Source organism: Salvelinus alpinus, chromosome 5, assembly GCF_045679555.1.
Source record: "Salvelinus alpinus chromosome 5, SLU_Salpinus.1, whole genome shotgun sequence".
In the NCBI taxonomy this organism is placed as follows: domain Eukaryota; kingdom Metazoa; phylum Chordata; class Actinopteri; order Salmoniformes; family Salmonidae; genus Salvelinus; species Salvelinus alpinus.
The window spans coordinates 47,625,682-47,641,545 of record NC_092090.1 but is presented as its reverse complement, the minus strand read 5'-3'; the positions used below and the strand labels follow the sequence as shown (position 1 = coordinate 47,641,545).

The 15,864-nt window shown below is 44.3% G+C and overlaps 1 protein-coding gene across 2 annotated transcripts in view; it reads right to left on the bottom strand.

Moving 5' to 3' along the window:
- Positions 1–15,864, bottom strand: part of LOC139575060 (neuron navigator 2-like) — a 121,658-nt gene that overhangs the window by 15,302 nt on the left and 90,492 nt on the right. For both annotated transcript variants that reach the window (XM_071400030.1, XM_071400031.1), the window contains exons 15-23: positions 14,687–14,888; positions 14,071–14,369; positions 13,497–13,562; positions 10,197–10,241; positions 9,561–9,724; positions 9,298–9,480; positions 7,206–7,258; positions 4,688–4,711; positions 4,140–4,214 (exon numbers count right to left, since the gene is read on the bottom strand). In XM_071400030.1, the coding sequence (XP_071256131.1) occupies positions 4,140–4,214; positions 4,688–4,711; positions 7,206–7,258; positions 9,298–9,480; positions 9,561–9,724; positions 10,197–10,241; positions 13,497–13,562; positions 14,071–14,369; positions 14,687–14,888 (1,111 nt within the window). The remainder of the gene's footprint in view (positions 1–4,139; positions 4,215–4,687; positions 4,712–7,205; positions 7,259–9,297; positions 9,481–9,560; positions 9,725–10,196; positions 10,242–13,496; positions 13,563–14,070; positions 14,370–14,686; positions 14,889–15,864) is intronic.

The window sequence follows — 15,864 nt, the reverse complement described above, 5'->3', positions numbered from 1 at the left end:
CATTAAAAAAAATGTAATACACACCGTCACAATAAATCCATTATTTATTTTAGGCAGATCTAAAGAAACACTATGATATGAAGAAAATGTATTTCAGAAAAACAGAATAGCATATTCTGAGTCGGCCTACTGTGTGTTATCTGGCTATGCGCCATGCCAATGGAAGTCTAGGCTGTAGACGAGTTTATTTAGCAGACAAGATATTCTTATAAATACCATGCCATTATTTTAGATTATTTTATAGTAAGAAGAATATAATTGAACTTAGCTGAATAAAATAGAAAGGATATTTTCCCCTTTCCCGAGTGAGCATATGAGCTCTGTTGAGAGTAAAAGTGATCCTTTGAAACAGGTCCTATAAGTTTTATTTGGCAACTTTAGTTGTGAATGATACAAACCTTAGAACGTCTTAGAAATCAAAACATACTGTATACGGGCTACATTATGCTGCTATAGCGATGATTTAAAAAATAAATAAAATAAGCTTGCCTGCCAAACGCTGTTCTCTTATCAAAGTGATAATATTCTCACTATTCTCAATTTAACCTTGTCTTTGCTAATATGTGAAATGAGTTCTGATTTAGAATAGGCCATTATCAAATGGGCAGGAACAAGGGCATGTACTCGAATAGCGAATGGAGGCTGCGCTTTCCCACAGTTTCAACCATGCCGGGTAGGATACTCCGGTTTTACAGCAGAGAAATGTGATTAATATTAGCAGCTGAGAAATAAATATAGTAGCAGTAGAAAGCTGTGATCATCCTCTTTTAGTGGCAACCATCATATTCTGTAGCTAAAGGTAAAGTGGCAGCCTATTAATTATGAAATTATAAAAAATGCCCTTTTACTAGGCTATTCAAAATCAAATACAAATTCCCTGTAATTGTAGGCTAACTATACTCTTTAAGCCTCCCTGCACAATCAATCAATGAACCAACAGCATCGCCTAGGCCTATATGTTCTCTTCCAGACTCATGGATATAAAGTTTGGAGCATAGCATAAGGTAACCAGTCCACCCAGTAAGCATAATAATACATTCCACACTCAAACGAAATTACTAGAGTTTATTTAATTTTTGGAGTAGACCAATTATGTTCCAAAGACATCTTAAATATATTTTTTCTTAAAATGTTTTTCTGCTGTGCGTAATATGTGGTAGGCTAGTAGGCTGTGTGTTCTACATGCCATGTCTTAAATGCGTTGAAATAATCATCACCAGCATTGTCGATTTCGTTCGGTTTGGCTTCGAAACAAGATCCACAACAACCATGTTTTTCACTCAGTTTCAACCTGAGTGAAACTGCATATCTAAAGGACTGTCTGAAGTACACTGCTCAAAAAAATAAAGGGAACACTTATGTTCCCTTTATGGCCTGCTGGAGGTCATTTTGCAGGGCTCTGGCAGTGCTCCTCCTTGCACAAAGGCGGAGGTAGCGGTCCTGCTGCTGGGTTGTTGCCCTCCTACGGCCTCCTCCACGTCTCCTGATGTACTGGCCTGTCTCCTGGTAGCGCCTCCATGCTCTGGACACTACGCTGACAGACACAGCAAACCTTCTTGCCACAGCTCGCATTGATGTGCCATCCTGGATGAGCTGCACTACCTGAGCCACTTGTGTGGGTTGTAGACTCCGTCTCATGCTACCACTAAAGTGACCAAAACATCAGCCAGGAAGCATAGGAACTGAGAAGTGGTCTGTGGTCACCACCTGCAGAACCACTCCTTTATTGGGGGTGTCTTGCTAATTGCCTATAATTTCCACCTGTTGTCTATTCCATTTGCACAACAGCATGTGAAATTTATTGTCAATCAGTGTTGCTTCCTAAGTGGACAGTTTGATTTCACAGAAGTGTGATTGACTTGGAGTTACATTGTGTTGTTTAAGTGTCCCCTTTATTTTTTTGAGCAGTGTATAAAGTTCCTGATAGAAGTCTCGAAATATATTGCTTATTTCTTTATGATTGGTAAATCAGCTTGCCCGCCTTATTTCTGATTCCACCTACTTGCCAATGTTTTTCTCTAGATTTCAGTTGACTGGCCAACAGTTTTCCTGCCTTTTCACCTGATTCGTACCATCTCTGCTTTAGCCTGTACAGGGAATATTCAGTTCTAATTTCTTAATAGTAGCTAATCGTTGTATAATTACTCCACGTATGTAAGCTTTAAAAACTTCCCGGACATATACCTGTTTCGCACTATTGTTTGTTTGTTTCAAAGAATATCGTAATGTGTGTTTTAAGGAATTCACAAAACGCCTTGTCCTGTAAGAGGCTGGTGTTCATTCGCCAACATTTGCATTTTCTCTTTCTTCTCCTATTCCAACAGTCAGAACAATGGGCGCATGATCTGTCACAGCTATCGTGCCCACACTGCAAGCACCCACTTTATCTATGAGAGAGTGTGAGATCAGACAGTAGTCGATGCGTGAATAAACAGTGTGCCTACTCGAAAAGAATGTGCAATCTCGAGCAGATTGATCAATCTCCATATATCGTGAAGACTAGCGTCTTTACACATTGTTTTAATTGCTTCTTGAGTTTGAGATCCTGGTTAGATCTGTTTTGGATTTTTCTAAAATGGTATCAGGGACCTGAAATCCCGAAATCCAGTATTATTTTGTTAAATTGAAGGAAGAAGTCTGGGTCCTCCTCATTCGGAGCAGAAATAGTTCCCAATATTATATTAAGGTCCTTAAATCACAAACATCCAACCAAAAACATTGAACATAAAGACAGCCTGATCATTATTCTCGCAAGAATAAGAATAAGAAGAGATGACCTTTCTCACGTAGACTGATACATGAACTGTCTAATCCAAAAAAGGCAGGAATGTAAGCAAAGAACAAACACAAAAGAGAGACTGGTATAGGTCCTAATAATGATCACATTAAATAAGCTAACTAACACTTTGGGTTGTGCCCATCACGCATGGCACGAACACACCTGTTGTGGCCTATATTGACCCATTATTGTTGAAAACTTTAAATAATTGATATGATTATCCCCCACTATAACCATAAAACAGAATGCTATGCTTGGACTGCTTAATCTAGTTATATAATGATATCAACTGTAAACCAGAAAGATCAATTATATGCAGCATTCGCAGCATAAACACTCAACGAGACTGTTACTCACAACATAGGAAATTCTCATATCACCTTATAGAGAAATGGTAGTCCGTCCGTGATGAACCACCGCCTACATGCGGATCTTACATAGCCTGCCACGCTACTCAATTTGTTCGGCCTCCTTGACGTCGGCGACACACTTCTTTGTCTCCTTTGGTTCCGTGAAACGACGTAGTGATCCTCACATAGTAACCCAGAACACAGCAGGATATTGCAACGAGTATTTCAGTCCCCGTTTCATGCACATATACCTCACCTTCGTGAACGCATTTCTCTTGTCATGAATCTTGGAAAAGTCAGGGAATAACTCCACCTTTGTCCCTTTCGAGTGAAAAGTCCTGAGCTCTTCTGCTCTGAACCAGACCTTTCCCCCTGTCGTTGTATCGTAAGAATTTCACCAGGGTAGGCCGGGGATTGCGTGGGGCTGGTCCTGGGCGCAGTGTCATTGGTGTACGATTTCTCTCGATGGTCATGTTGTTAACATCCTCCGGTGTGTAATCAAATAAGTCGCGCAAAACGTCTTTCACACAATCCTCCGTATTTATGTGGATTTCGGGAACCCCTCCGATCCGAAGTGTGTTTCTCCGATTGTAATTTTCCTGGTATTGAAGTATTTTCGATCACAGTCGCCATTATTTCAACAGTGTCGTTTAGACAGGTGTTCTTGTCCTCCAAGGTTGATACCCTCTCTTCTGCGTTTGTAACTCGGTTGTCGAGAGTGTACACTTTTTGTTTTTCGCCCACTTTTTCTCTTCGATATTTATGTTCATTTTGCGAATCTCATTTAGAACTACGTCCTAAGGCTGTTCTTCACCGCCATTTTCCTTGCTAGCAGCAGCTGCAGGTAGAGACGACACTTTCGTATTTTTCGTCAAAAGTGTGCTTTTGTGCGTTTCTAAGTCGTTTTTCCATGTAAGGAAGTCACCGCAACAGCCTTGGTGTTTACACCATAGTTTCTGTATGTTTCCACATCTGTGTGCGGAGCTAGGTTTCCCTCCTGTTGTACTTACATTAGCACTCAGCTGTGTCGTCAGGGCCGAGACTTTTTCCTGGGAGGCATCCAGCTCTCTACGCAGCTTACGGATCTAAAAATAAAACACACACATCAAACATCAAAACACACCACCAAAACACACAACAGGCTGAGAAGGTTTGACAGGCTGAGAAAGTTTTGTGGGTGTGACAATACAAGGGAAAATCTACCCTCTGATAGAAAGAGGTTAGGGAAAGGAAGCATCGTGTCATGGCTTCATAAAGGAGCACACAGGTGTCCGGAACAAGAGCTTGTTGTCACATGGTCACCCACAACACATACATGTGTAACTAGATACAATACTGAATACACCCCCATGTTCCAGCATGTCATATGAATACAGAGACGAGAGAGAGAGAGACACAGAGAGATACACAGAGAGAGACACAGAGAGAGACAGAGAGACCAAGAGAGAGAGAGACCAAGATAAAGAGAGAGAGAGAAAGCAACAAGAAAGAGAGAACAAAGAAAGGGGGAAAGAGTGCATTTCTTTACAAAGAAGGTGAAAGGAAGTTCAAGTCTTACCTCTGACTGGGATTTCTCTTCAGTCTGTGAAAACAAAGCGAGAGAATGATTAGATGATCTACCGACTGAAAGAAAGAAAGCAGCATTATTCCAGCCAGGCCTGAAGGGGAGGGAAGAGGGAGGTGTAATAGTTGCTATAATTCTACAGCACCTGGGGCCAGCAGACTACACCAGACTACACCAGACTACACCAGCCCAGCAAGGCTCCAGAACACTGTCTTTAGGCTCTGTATATTTTATCTAGTTCAAACTCCCTGATGATTTATAAGTTACAGAGACGTGGTGATTAGAGATGTCTGGTGTAATGGGTCTGGAAAGCAGAGATCTACGCTCCTGGGAGGTGTTTAGAGTGTGTTGGTGGGAGGAGGCCGAGTGTGTGTGTGTGTGTGTGTGTCTCTGCTGAGAGGTATTGTCTCCCTGCACTCCACTCTGAACAATGGTAACACAGGAGAGCTTGGAGAACCACATACACACAAGTAGACATTATTGGCCTCATGCCCACACACACTTACACACATACAGTATAAACTGTATACACACACAATGGGACAAGCATACATGCACGTAAACCCCGTACACACAGACCAACACATCAAACAGTATAACACACAATACCCCCCTTTACATGTACAGGTAAAAGTCTCCACACAGAGAGCCAGTCAGTACATTTTCAAACCAAAATACCATTCTACCCTATTCTGCTCCTACATATCTCTGTATTGTCTACCTGTGGTTTGCTGTGCAGCGTGTGGGCGGTTGCTAGGCAAGCCCTGATGTCAACCCAAATAAAAAACTAATAGTGGCCGTGTTATTGTGACATAACAAACTTCAATTAATAATGTTTTTTCCCCTGGTCCCGCCTGTCTGTCTGGCGCTGTAATGTGTTTGCTTGTTAAAGCTAATAATGGTGTGTGTGTGTGTGTGTGTGTGTGTGTGTGTGTGTGTGTGTGTGTGTGTGTGTGTGTGTGTGTGTGTGTGTGTGTGTGTGTGTGTGTGTGTGTGAATGTTCTGACAAGGCAGGAAAACAAGAACACATATTTTTCATGTCCTTAATTTGTTAAAAAGTTATTTTAGGCTTAAGGGTTAGGTTTAGTGGTTAAGGTTAGGAGTTGGGGTTAGGGGTTAAGGTTAGGGTTAAGGTTAGATTAAGGGTTAGGTTTAGTGGTTAGGAGTTAAGGTTAGGAGTTAAGGTTAGGGTTAAGGGTTAGGGTTAGGAGTTAGGGAAAACATGATTGTTTTATTGAAAATAAATGTTTCTCCCCAAAAAAGTCCAGAAAATTCACAAAAACAAAGCTGTGTGTGTGTACTTTGTTGCACTCTAACAAAGTACAACCTGTCAACACAGCGTCTACACACACAAACAAAGCTGTCATTCACAGTTGCCTCCTTGACACTGATCTAAGTTCAGTTTTGCATTTCCATCCGAATGGTTAAGGTTAGGGGTTGAAGCATAAATTGAGGGCATAGCCAAACTATCTGAGACACACAAACAGACCTGTCTCTCGTATTCATCCCAGACAAAACAAAACTGGCAGGAGAATATGTTTGTCGCACTGTGCCACAAGTCAATAGCAGCTGATCAAAAAACACACGATACAATCGCTATAGAATCATCATCCTTTTCACTGAATCGTCATTATCTTCATGACAAAAAATATCTCAAAATGGTGGTGGAAAATTAACAAATGCCCAATCTGTCTGAATCTGGAATATCCTCCTCTCCTCTTCCTCCATCCCATCCCTACCGTGCGTATGTCCCAAGCGGTGACCGCTCCTGTCATGGATAAAGTGGCCATCATCTTGACAGCTTCTGTAACTCCTCTCTCTCTCCTGAGTTATCTGCCACAGACCTGCTCTGTAGTTCCACCTTGTCTGAGAGCTCAGTCGCTCTCTTTTCCTTTATTTCTCTTTCTCCACACTCTACACCTGCTTCGGGGAGTGTACCTGTCGATGGGTAGGGGAGGGGCCACCCTAATAGAAAAACCCTTTACTGATTGGCTGGGCTGTGTGTGGGCGTGACTGGCCGGATCTGAGTAAGAGCAGCCACCCCTCTGTCACAGGTGAAGGATAAAAGTCTCCCCCAAGCACAGATCTAGGATCAGCTAAACCCTAACGTTAACCACAGAGAAACACAAAACTGACATTAGATCAGTGTCAAGCAGAAACTCTATCCTACTCCTCTGTCTCATATAAAGGACTCTGGTGACTTTATACCTTCAACAACTGATTTAAGATGAGCTTTCCTAACATCAACATAAATGCATTAGACCACCTGGCCTGGTTATTTCTGAGTGGGGTCTTTAAATGTGGTATTAATGTGGTATTAAACATTGACTCCTACAACTCATGAATAAACATATACAGTACATATTAATAAACATGAACATATAGCTACATATACAGTAACGCAGTAAACTAGTCGAGCAGCGGCGGCTCTACCATTAGAGCATTAGGAGCTATATTAAATCAATTAAAACATTTTTAGATAAAAAAAAAAATCTAAACCATTTGTACCCACCGTAGAGTAGATAGAGGAGGTACTGGAGACCAGAGACAGGGAGGAGCCGTGAACTGCAGAGACAAAGCCACAGGACAGAGGGATGAGGCCTCAGAACTGTACAGTACATAACACACACTACATCAGGTGATGTAGTAAACACACACACACGTCAGACTCACTCACACTTACCCACATGTCTGTGACCAAAAGAAGGGGAAATACGAAAGATATCTCATGTAGAAAAACTACTGCGCACCGTAATACATTTGAGCCCCGACAATCTCCCTAAGATGCAAATCCCATCTTCCACCACCCACCTCGCTCCATCCACCAGTCACCCTACCATTATCCACCTCCTCTCACTTGTCCTGACTCGACCAGCCGCCATGGTGGTGAAAGTCCTAATAACAGCCCTATAAAGATAACGCTACCACACACAGTGGTATACTGTATATGTGTGTGTGTGTGTGTGTGTGTGTGTGTGTGTGTGTGTGTGTGTGTGTGTGTGTGTGTGTGTGTGTGTGTGTGTGTGTGTGTGTGTGTGTGTGTGTGTGTGCGTGCGTGTCTAGCCTCCACACAGTACAGTACAGGGTTATGATGGCAGTGGGTATTATCCTATTGGCTAACAACTCAGTCTCTGATCTTAACATCAAAGTCCAGACACAATGCCGTAAGAGCGTTTCCTGCATATAATAGAGTTCTATTTAATTAGGTGGTTTCCTGTCTACACGCTAGAAGGATAGGATCAGATAGAGAAGGATTAGGCTATGATGTCATAGAAGAGACCAGGAAGTAGGTCTACGCATGAGAAGGGTTTTCCCTAGATTATTATCCGGGTGGGGCGCAAAAGGCCTAAAGAAACGAGGTGGTGCCCCGCCCATGTAATGGTAGGCAAACTGTCCTGAAAGTTTCATTCAGTTCCATTCAAGGAAGAGTTCCATTTTAATCTGGCGATCTATGAAATCACTGACTTATCCTGTGTGTGTGTGTGTGTGGGGGGGGGGGAGGGGGAGGGGGGTTACACAATAACTACATTTCTAGGTCAAGTGACACAGGTGTAGTAAGTGTAAGTAAATAAGTAAGTGTAGTCATCTCAACATAGGGCAACTTAAACAAAGTGTGCAGGTATACTGTTATTGTCCCAGTCCACATTTAATAACACTAAAGTAACTATGCCAGGAAAACATATGAACACACACACACACATAACAAACTAATATGAACGCATAGACACACACACACAGTAATCCAATCCCATGGGTAGACACACACACACATACGGTTTCCTGCATGTCCTCGTGTTTCTTGATTATAAAGACCCTGTAATTATTCCGTTTTTTCAAACCCTGGAGGGAAGAAGGGAATTGGGAAGAGAGGAGCAAAAAGAGAGAGCAAGAGAAAGGGCACAACAGAGGATGAAACGGTGGCACTGGAGGGCCGGTATAATAATATTTGGTGGGAGCGTGTGAGGGTCGACTGGATTCTGAATGAGGTCACGTACACGTTATCCAGAGGGCATTTTACAACTCTGGTTTTGGTGTCACTAGGTTCACTGTTTCTTATTCTCTCTCTACCCCCTGTTCCAGTATAGTGGAGATTTTAGACTATAAAAGTGCACAATAGAGACCCATGCACCAAAGTATTTGTGTCTATACACACACACATGTACAGACACACACACACACACACAAACACACACGTGAGTGTGTTGCTGCTCTCATTGCTTGATTCAACGCAGCTCTATTCAGTCAGGAGCCAAAAGCACTGACGCATGAGTGTTGGGACTGTTTTCTTGTCTCCTCTCTCTCTCCAGGTTCTTCCTCAAGTTCTTCCTGAGGCGCAACCAGAACTGTCGAAAGAATGCAGGGAACCCACGATACGTGAGATGCTTTCAGGTGGGAGAGAGAGAACCGTAAAAACCTAATTTGACATCATTTCTTTAGACCAGGGCTCTCCAACCCTGTAGCTACCGTCCACACTCACCGTGGTTGACACCACCGCCTGGGAAGGACAAGGAGAGCCATGTCCATCTAAGGATTTGAGATTTTATCATGAGTAATCATCTCTCCATCTTGTCGCTTCCCTCCCTCCCTCTTCTCTCTTTACTCACCCTCCTCAAAGCCCTCTCTGAAGGAACCAGAGCGGCTCATGGTGCGAGTCTTCTCGTCCAATGACACGCAGGAGTTCCTCAGGCGGGTGTCACCACAGGGGTCAAAGGTGATGTCCTGATTGGTCAGACTGTTGTTCCGGAGGCTGGCCAGGTTTATCTGAGCAGCTGTGGTGGGGCTACCCGCTGCAAGGGACACAACAGGTTAGTTTACACACACACATACATACAAGAACAGTGGCTTGTAAGGTGTTTCTAGGTCATACCGAGCTGTCCAAAGTTGAAGCGTGTCCCGGAGGGTGAGGTGAGGCTGGATCCAGGTGAGAAGGGAGAGTTACTGGTCGAGTCCTGCAGCCCGCCCTGCGAATGGAAGCGCAGCCAATCACGCGCAGCCTCCTCGTGACCTCGCAGCTGGGCTGATGGGGCATACCTGCAGTGCCAAACACAGAGGTTATAGGTTGACGGGTAAAGGTTACGTGAGTAGGGTGCAAACTGGTGCGGTTTTAACAGTCTGATTTAACCTTTACCAGGCAGAACTTGATTCGTCATATGGCGCTTGTATTTTTACCAAGAGCAACTGATGAATATGTCCCGAGTCAATTTCACATAATGCACAAGCACTTTTCCTCAACCGAGAGCAACACACAAATCAAGCGGACAGTCAACAGAAATCCAAAACGGTGTGCGTATGACGTGGAACCATGGCAACTTTACACACACACAGTAGTGACAGGTGACGTGCCTTGGCGCTGAAGCGCAACACAAAATTGTGCCAAGTGCAAAAATAAAGAATAACAACAACACCAACATTGCATGAGCTGAAGCTGCGGGAAAGAGACAGGAAGCGAGAGGGACGGCGCTAAGCTTGGCAGGCGGTGCCCGAGTGGTCTTACAGTAGGTACCTGAGTCCCTTCTTGGGCAGAGTGTTTCTATCACTGTGTGGACCCCTGTGGGATCGGCAGAGAAAAACACTTCAGGGAGAGGAGAAGAAAGGAGGAGAGGAAAGGAGGAATGTGGATAGTGCGCTATCTAGCTATTGCAATTGTAAAAAAATATATATATATACAGTACCGGTCAAAAGTTTGGACACATCTACTAATTCAAGGGTTTTTGTGAGGAGACAGAACGCGTCTCCTTCCTGAGCGGTATGACGGCTGCGTTGTCCTATGGTGTTTATACTTGCGTACTATTGTTTGTACAGATGAACGTGGTACCTTCAGGCGTATGGAAATTGCTCCCAAAGATGAACCAGACTTGTGGAGGTCTACAATGTTTTTTCTGAGGTCTTGGCTGATTTCTTTTGATTTTCCCATGAGGTCAAGCAAAGAGGCACTGAGTTTGAAGGTAGGCCTTGAAATACATCCACAGGTACACCTCCAATTGACTAAAATGATGTCAATTAGCCTATCAGAAGCTTCGAAAGCCATGACAATTTTCTGGAATTTTCCAAGCTGTTTAAAGGCACAGTCAACTTAGTGTATGTAAACTTCTGACCCACTGGAATTGTGATACAGTGAATTATAAGTGAAATAATCTGTCTTTAAACAATTGTTGGAAAAATTACTTGTGTCATGCACAAAGTAGATGTCCTAACCGACTTGCCAAAACTATAGTTTGTTAACAAGAAATTTGTGGAGTGGTTGAAAAATGTGTTTTAATGACTCCAACCTAAGTGTATGTAAACTTCCGACTTCAACTGTACATGTGAGAAGAGTAATGCAAGATTCTGTTGAAGTCGGAAGTTTCAAGGTTCTACAGCTACACCATCGAGAGCATCCTGACAGGTTGCATCACTGCAACGGTATGGCAACTGCTCGGCCTCCGACCGCAAGGCATTACAGAGGGTAGTACGTAAGGCCCAGTACATCACTGCGGCCAAGCTTCCTGCCATCCAGAACCTCTATACCAGGCGGTGTCAGAGGAAGGCCCTAAAAATGATCAAAGACTCCAGCCACCCTAGTCATAGACTGTTCTCTCTGCTACTGCAAGGCAAGCGGTACCGGAGCGCCAAGTCTAGGTCCAAGAGGCTTCTAAACAGCTTCTACCCCCAATCCATAAGACTCCTGAACATTGTCGTGACTTAGTTATTATTAATGTGATGACTGCTATTCATCGAATAATTAACTATGTTTATAATTATGTGATTAAATCAATCAGGTAATCAGGTAACCATTAACTCAGTAACCTGGGGCACCATGGGAAAAGTTTAATGAGTTACCGTTTCCCAAATGAACTCAAAGAATATCAGAATATCAATTTCCTAGCAGTCACTAATGAATTAATTTCCTAATCAGCCTCATTCTGAACGTCGCATAATTCGTAAATCTGCACAAACCCGGGTCTCACTAAATCATTCCGTACCACACCAATTGAGTTGATTATTTATTTACTAACAAGCTAAATGATAATATAAGATACACATACAAAAACAGTCTAGGTTATTGGTTAGAACTTCATACAATGGCAGCAGGTCCCAAGCGGACCAACACAATATGACACGTGTTACACAAAATGGAGATTTAAAGAAAGAGAGAGAGAGAGAGAGAAAGTGCACGAGATAAAAGCACACGTGATACATTCGTAAACTATGCTTAGTTTAGCCCTAACACCTTGCCCCGAACAGCCGCTCTTATGGGTCAGAATTATAATGAATGTATTTACTTGTTGAAGGTCTCCGTTGGGTATCTCATGGACTGAGTTCCGCTTAGTGGGAAAGGTTTGGTTGACATATTTTTCTTTCCTTCGTTACCGGGTGTAAGTCTCTGATTGTCCACAAGATGTCAGTGTCCTTTCACTTAGTCGTCTGTTTCCTCGCACTCGTTCCGTGAGAGTGGACTTCTGAGGAGGCTAATCAGCCGTGTCGACGCTCCCAGCTTGGGTAGGAGGGCCGCGTAGACAACCGATGACTGGAAGAGAATAACCGGTTGGTTCTTCTCGAATTCACCTTCTTAGATTCAGTAATCAACCATAGCCGCGATTGTTAAGAGGTTCCTTTGTCCGCTTCCTCGTGTTGCGTTTTGGGATCACGACTAGTCGTAAACTAGTCGGCTGCAGCACGTGGTACTTAGGCTGATATGTAAATTCTTAACTCACAAGTTTCATACCCTCACAAAGGGGCGTTTCCGTCTTTATGACACGCTCTCTGGGTTCCCCTGGGTTGTAGCTCGTTACAAGGCACGCTACCGGAACTTACCAGGATCTGGTTTAGACAACTAAATTCATAGTTCATCTTTACAAAAACATTCTCTTTGATCTGGATTTTTTTGTATGTAAACATCATGTACATATTATGAAAACTCTTCAAGTTACAATGTTTTCGTTAATGTCCCAAAGTCCATTTATTGCATGTTACAGCTCTTGAGGTAGATTCTCCATAATGTAACACAAAGACATTCCAGTCTCTCACATTAGAGGCCAAAAAGGAGTTGTTTGCTTGTGCCTTGTAATTTACGATGGGCGTGAGGTCATAAACCCCCCCCCCCCTCCCCCATCAATCCCTCTATCCTTCTCCCCCTCTGCGGGATGGAGAGATGTCTCTGTATAACTGTGATCCACGGTAACCTGACCCGAACAGGCCAGTCATGACAACATCTAATCAAATGGCTACCCAGACTATTTCCTTTGCTGCACCCCCACGCTGCTGCTACTCTCTGTTATTATCTATGCATAGTCACTTTAATAACTCTACCTACATGTACATATTACCTCAATTATCTCGACCAACCGGTGCCTCCGCACATTGACTCTGTACCGGTACCTTGTTATTTTACTGCTGCTCTTTAATTATTTGTTACTTTAATTTATTTCATACAATGGAGAAAATTGTGAAAATAAAGAAAAAGCCTGGAATGAGTAAGTGTCCAAACCTTTGACTGGTACTGTATATGCCATCGCTTTTCAGAAAAATTTATTTTGTGGCAACACATCTTAGTATAGTATCATGTCATAGCAGTGATGGGTGTTTTAAAATATCAAGCTCCAAGTCTAAGTTGCCACAAGATGGCAGCACATAAACAGTGATGGGGGACTGAGAGCAAGCGCTCTAGGGGGAACAAAAGCCTGCAACAACACAACACACGCACACACACATGCGCACACACACACACGCGCGCGCGCACAGACACGCGCACACACGCGCAGACACACACACATGCGCACACACACACGCGCAGACACACACACACACACACAAGCACTTTTACCTTTCCTGTTTCCGAGGTAAGGTGTTTCGGTTGAATTTAGGGCTAGCGGAGGGGGAGGACAGGGGGCTGATGGGAAGGGGGGGGGGGGGGGGGCACAACAGACAAAGAGAGAAATAACTTTAGAAAGAAAAGAGAGGAAGAAGAATCCTCTGAAGGAGAGAGCCACATTGAGTCCAACCGTTGCCACAAGCAAAATCACCCCCTCCAGCTTACCAATGAATCTCATCTACTAGTCTAGTAAGGAAAGATAATGAGATGTGTCAGAGAAGGTAACACCTCTGAAATGACATAGCATTAAGGCATACCTTAAACAATGCTTTCCATGGAGATGCTTGGATTGTATCTCCGGTGACACATTCCGGTCACATACACATTCATGTATGCAGGAACGTTTCATAATGATACATTGAACAAACACAATATGACAGTGCATGCTATGGCAAAATCGGACAGGTTCCTTGTTTTTCTGTCCATATTAAGACGTAATGACCAAGATCAGAGAAGATTCCCCCAACATCCCACTCAAACCCTCCCTCCCTCCCATCCCTCCTTCCTTCCACCCTTCTGTCCTCACCTCTCAGACATGCCCGTCTTGATGCTGCTGGTCCTGCCCAGAGCTGAGAGGGTGTCCTCCCTGCTGTCCCTTCCTCCATGCCCAGCGCTGCTCACGCTCATGTCGATGGACTCGCTGCTGGTGTGCATGCTGCTGACAGAGGGGTAGCCCAGGCTTCCCGCCCCACCACCGTGCCCGCTGTTCCCACCCAGGGTACCCTCCCTGCTCTGGGCAGAGGAGCCAGTGCTCATTGTGGTGCCCCATGTCAGGCTGTTGGAGGGCCCCGTGGAGGAGTAGACAGAGCTGGGGCTGGACGCACTCTGTGGGACACAGGAGGAATTATGGATTTACCAAGTGATTTCCCATGTTATGCTTCGCGGTTATGCTTCCACTCGCCAAGGTCAAATCATATGTCTGCTGCATTCTTACAGTGTTCTTCATATTACGATCTGCTGTCGCTTAGCTATCATAGCCAACTACTTTACCACAGGGCTACCTATCGTGATTGGCGCTGGTAGCTAAAGTTAGCTATTTTCTTGTTTGTGCAAGTATAAACTCTGGACACTGACGCTTATCAAGAGGCTGCACAGATATTACCAGCTCGTGTCATATGGTTCGGCTCGTCTCCCTATCTCACCTGTTCGCTACCCAGCGTGCTATGGCCCGTGCTCAGGTTTCGTCCTCCGTACAGGGGGCCGCCGCCCTCGCTCTCCACCCCAACACCTCCAGGGGAGTCCAGGGCAGCATGGGTAGCGTGAGGGTTGGAGATCACCGTTGAGTTCTTCATGTTCTCTGCTGTGGTGACCGGAGCCTGCTTACTGGGCTTCCCACCAAACAACCTGAAGAGAGATGGAGAGGGAGAAGAGAAGGAGAAAGTTGAAAAGGATAAAAAAATATATATTTACCCTACCTCTTCAAAGAGTATCTTAAATAATCTCACAGCACCCCCCCCCCCCAAAAGCCTTTTGTGAACTAACACTTGCGCTTTACTCTTCCCTCTTACTAGCTCTGACTTTGCTTATGGCTACTTTATTGAGGAAAATAACGTGGATTCGGCTATTTCAGCCACACCCATTGCTGACAGGTGTATAAAATCGAGCACACGGCCATGCAATCTCCATAGACAAACATTGGCAGTGGAATGGCCTTACTGGGGAGCTCAGCGACTTTCAACGTGGCACCGTCATCGGATGCCACCTTTCCAACAGGTCAGTTAGTCACATTTCTGCCCTGCTAGAGCTGCCCCGGTCAACTGTAAGTGCTGTTATTGTGAAATGGAAACATCTAAGAGCAAAAACGGCTCAGCTGCGAAGTGGTAGGCCACACGAGCTCACAGAACAGGACCGCAGAGTGCTGAAGCAAGTAACACTCACTACCGAGCTCCAAACTGCCTCTGGAAGCAACTTCAGCACAATAACTGTTCGTCGGGAGCTGCATGAAATGGGTTTCCATGGCCGAGCAGTCGCACACAAGCCTAAGATCACCATGTGCAATGCCAAGTGTCAGCTGGAGTGGTGTAAAGCTCACAGCCATTGGGGGCATTGTCTTGCTGAAACAGGAAAGGACCTTCCCCAAACTGTTGCAAAAAAGTTGGAAGCACAGAACTGTCTAGAATGTCATTGTAGGCTGTAGCGTTAAGATTTCCCTTCACTGGAACTAAGGGGCCTAACCCGAACCATGAAAAACAGCCCCAGACCTTTATTCCTCCTCCACCAAACTTTACAGTTGGCACTATGCATTGCCCCCATGCACAAAGCAAGGTCCATTCAGAAATGGTTTGTCGAGATCAGTGTGGAAGAACTTGACCTCAACCCC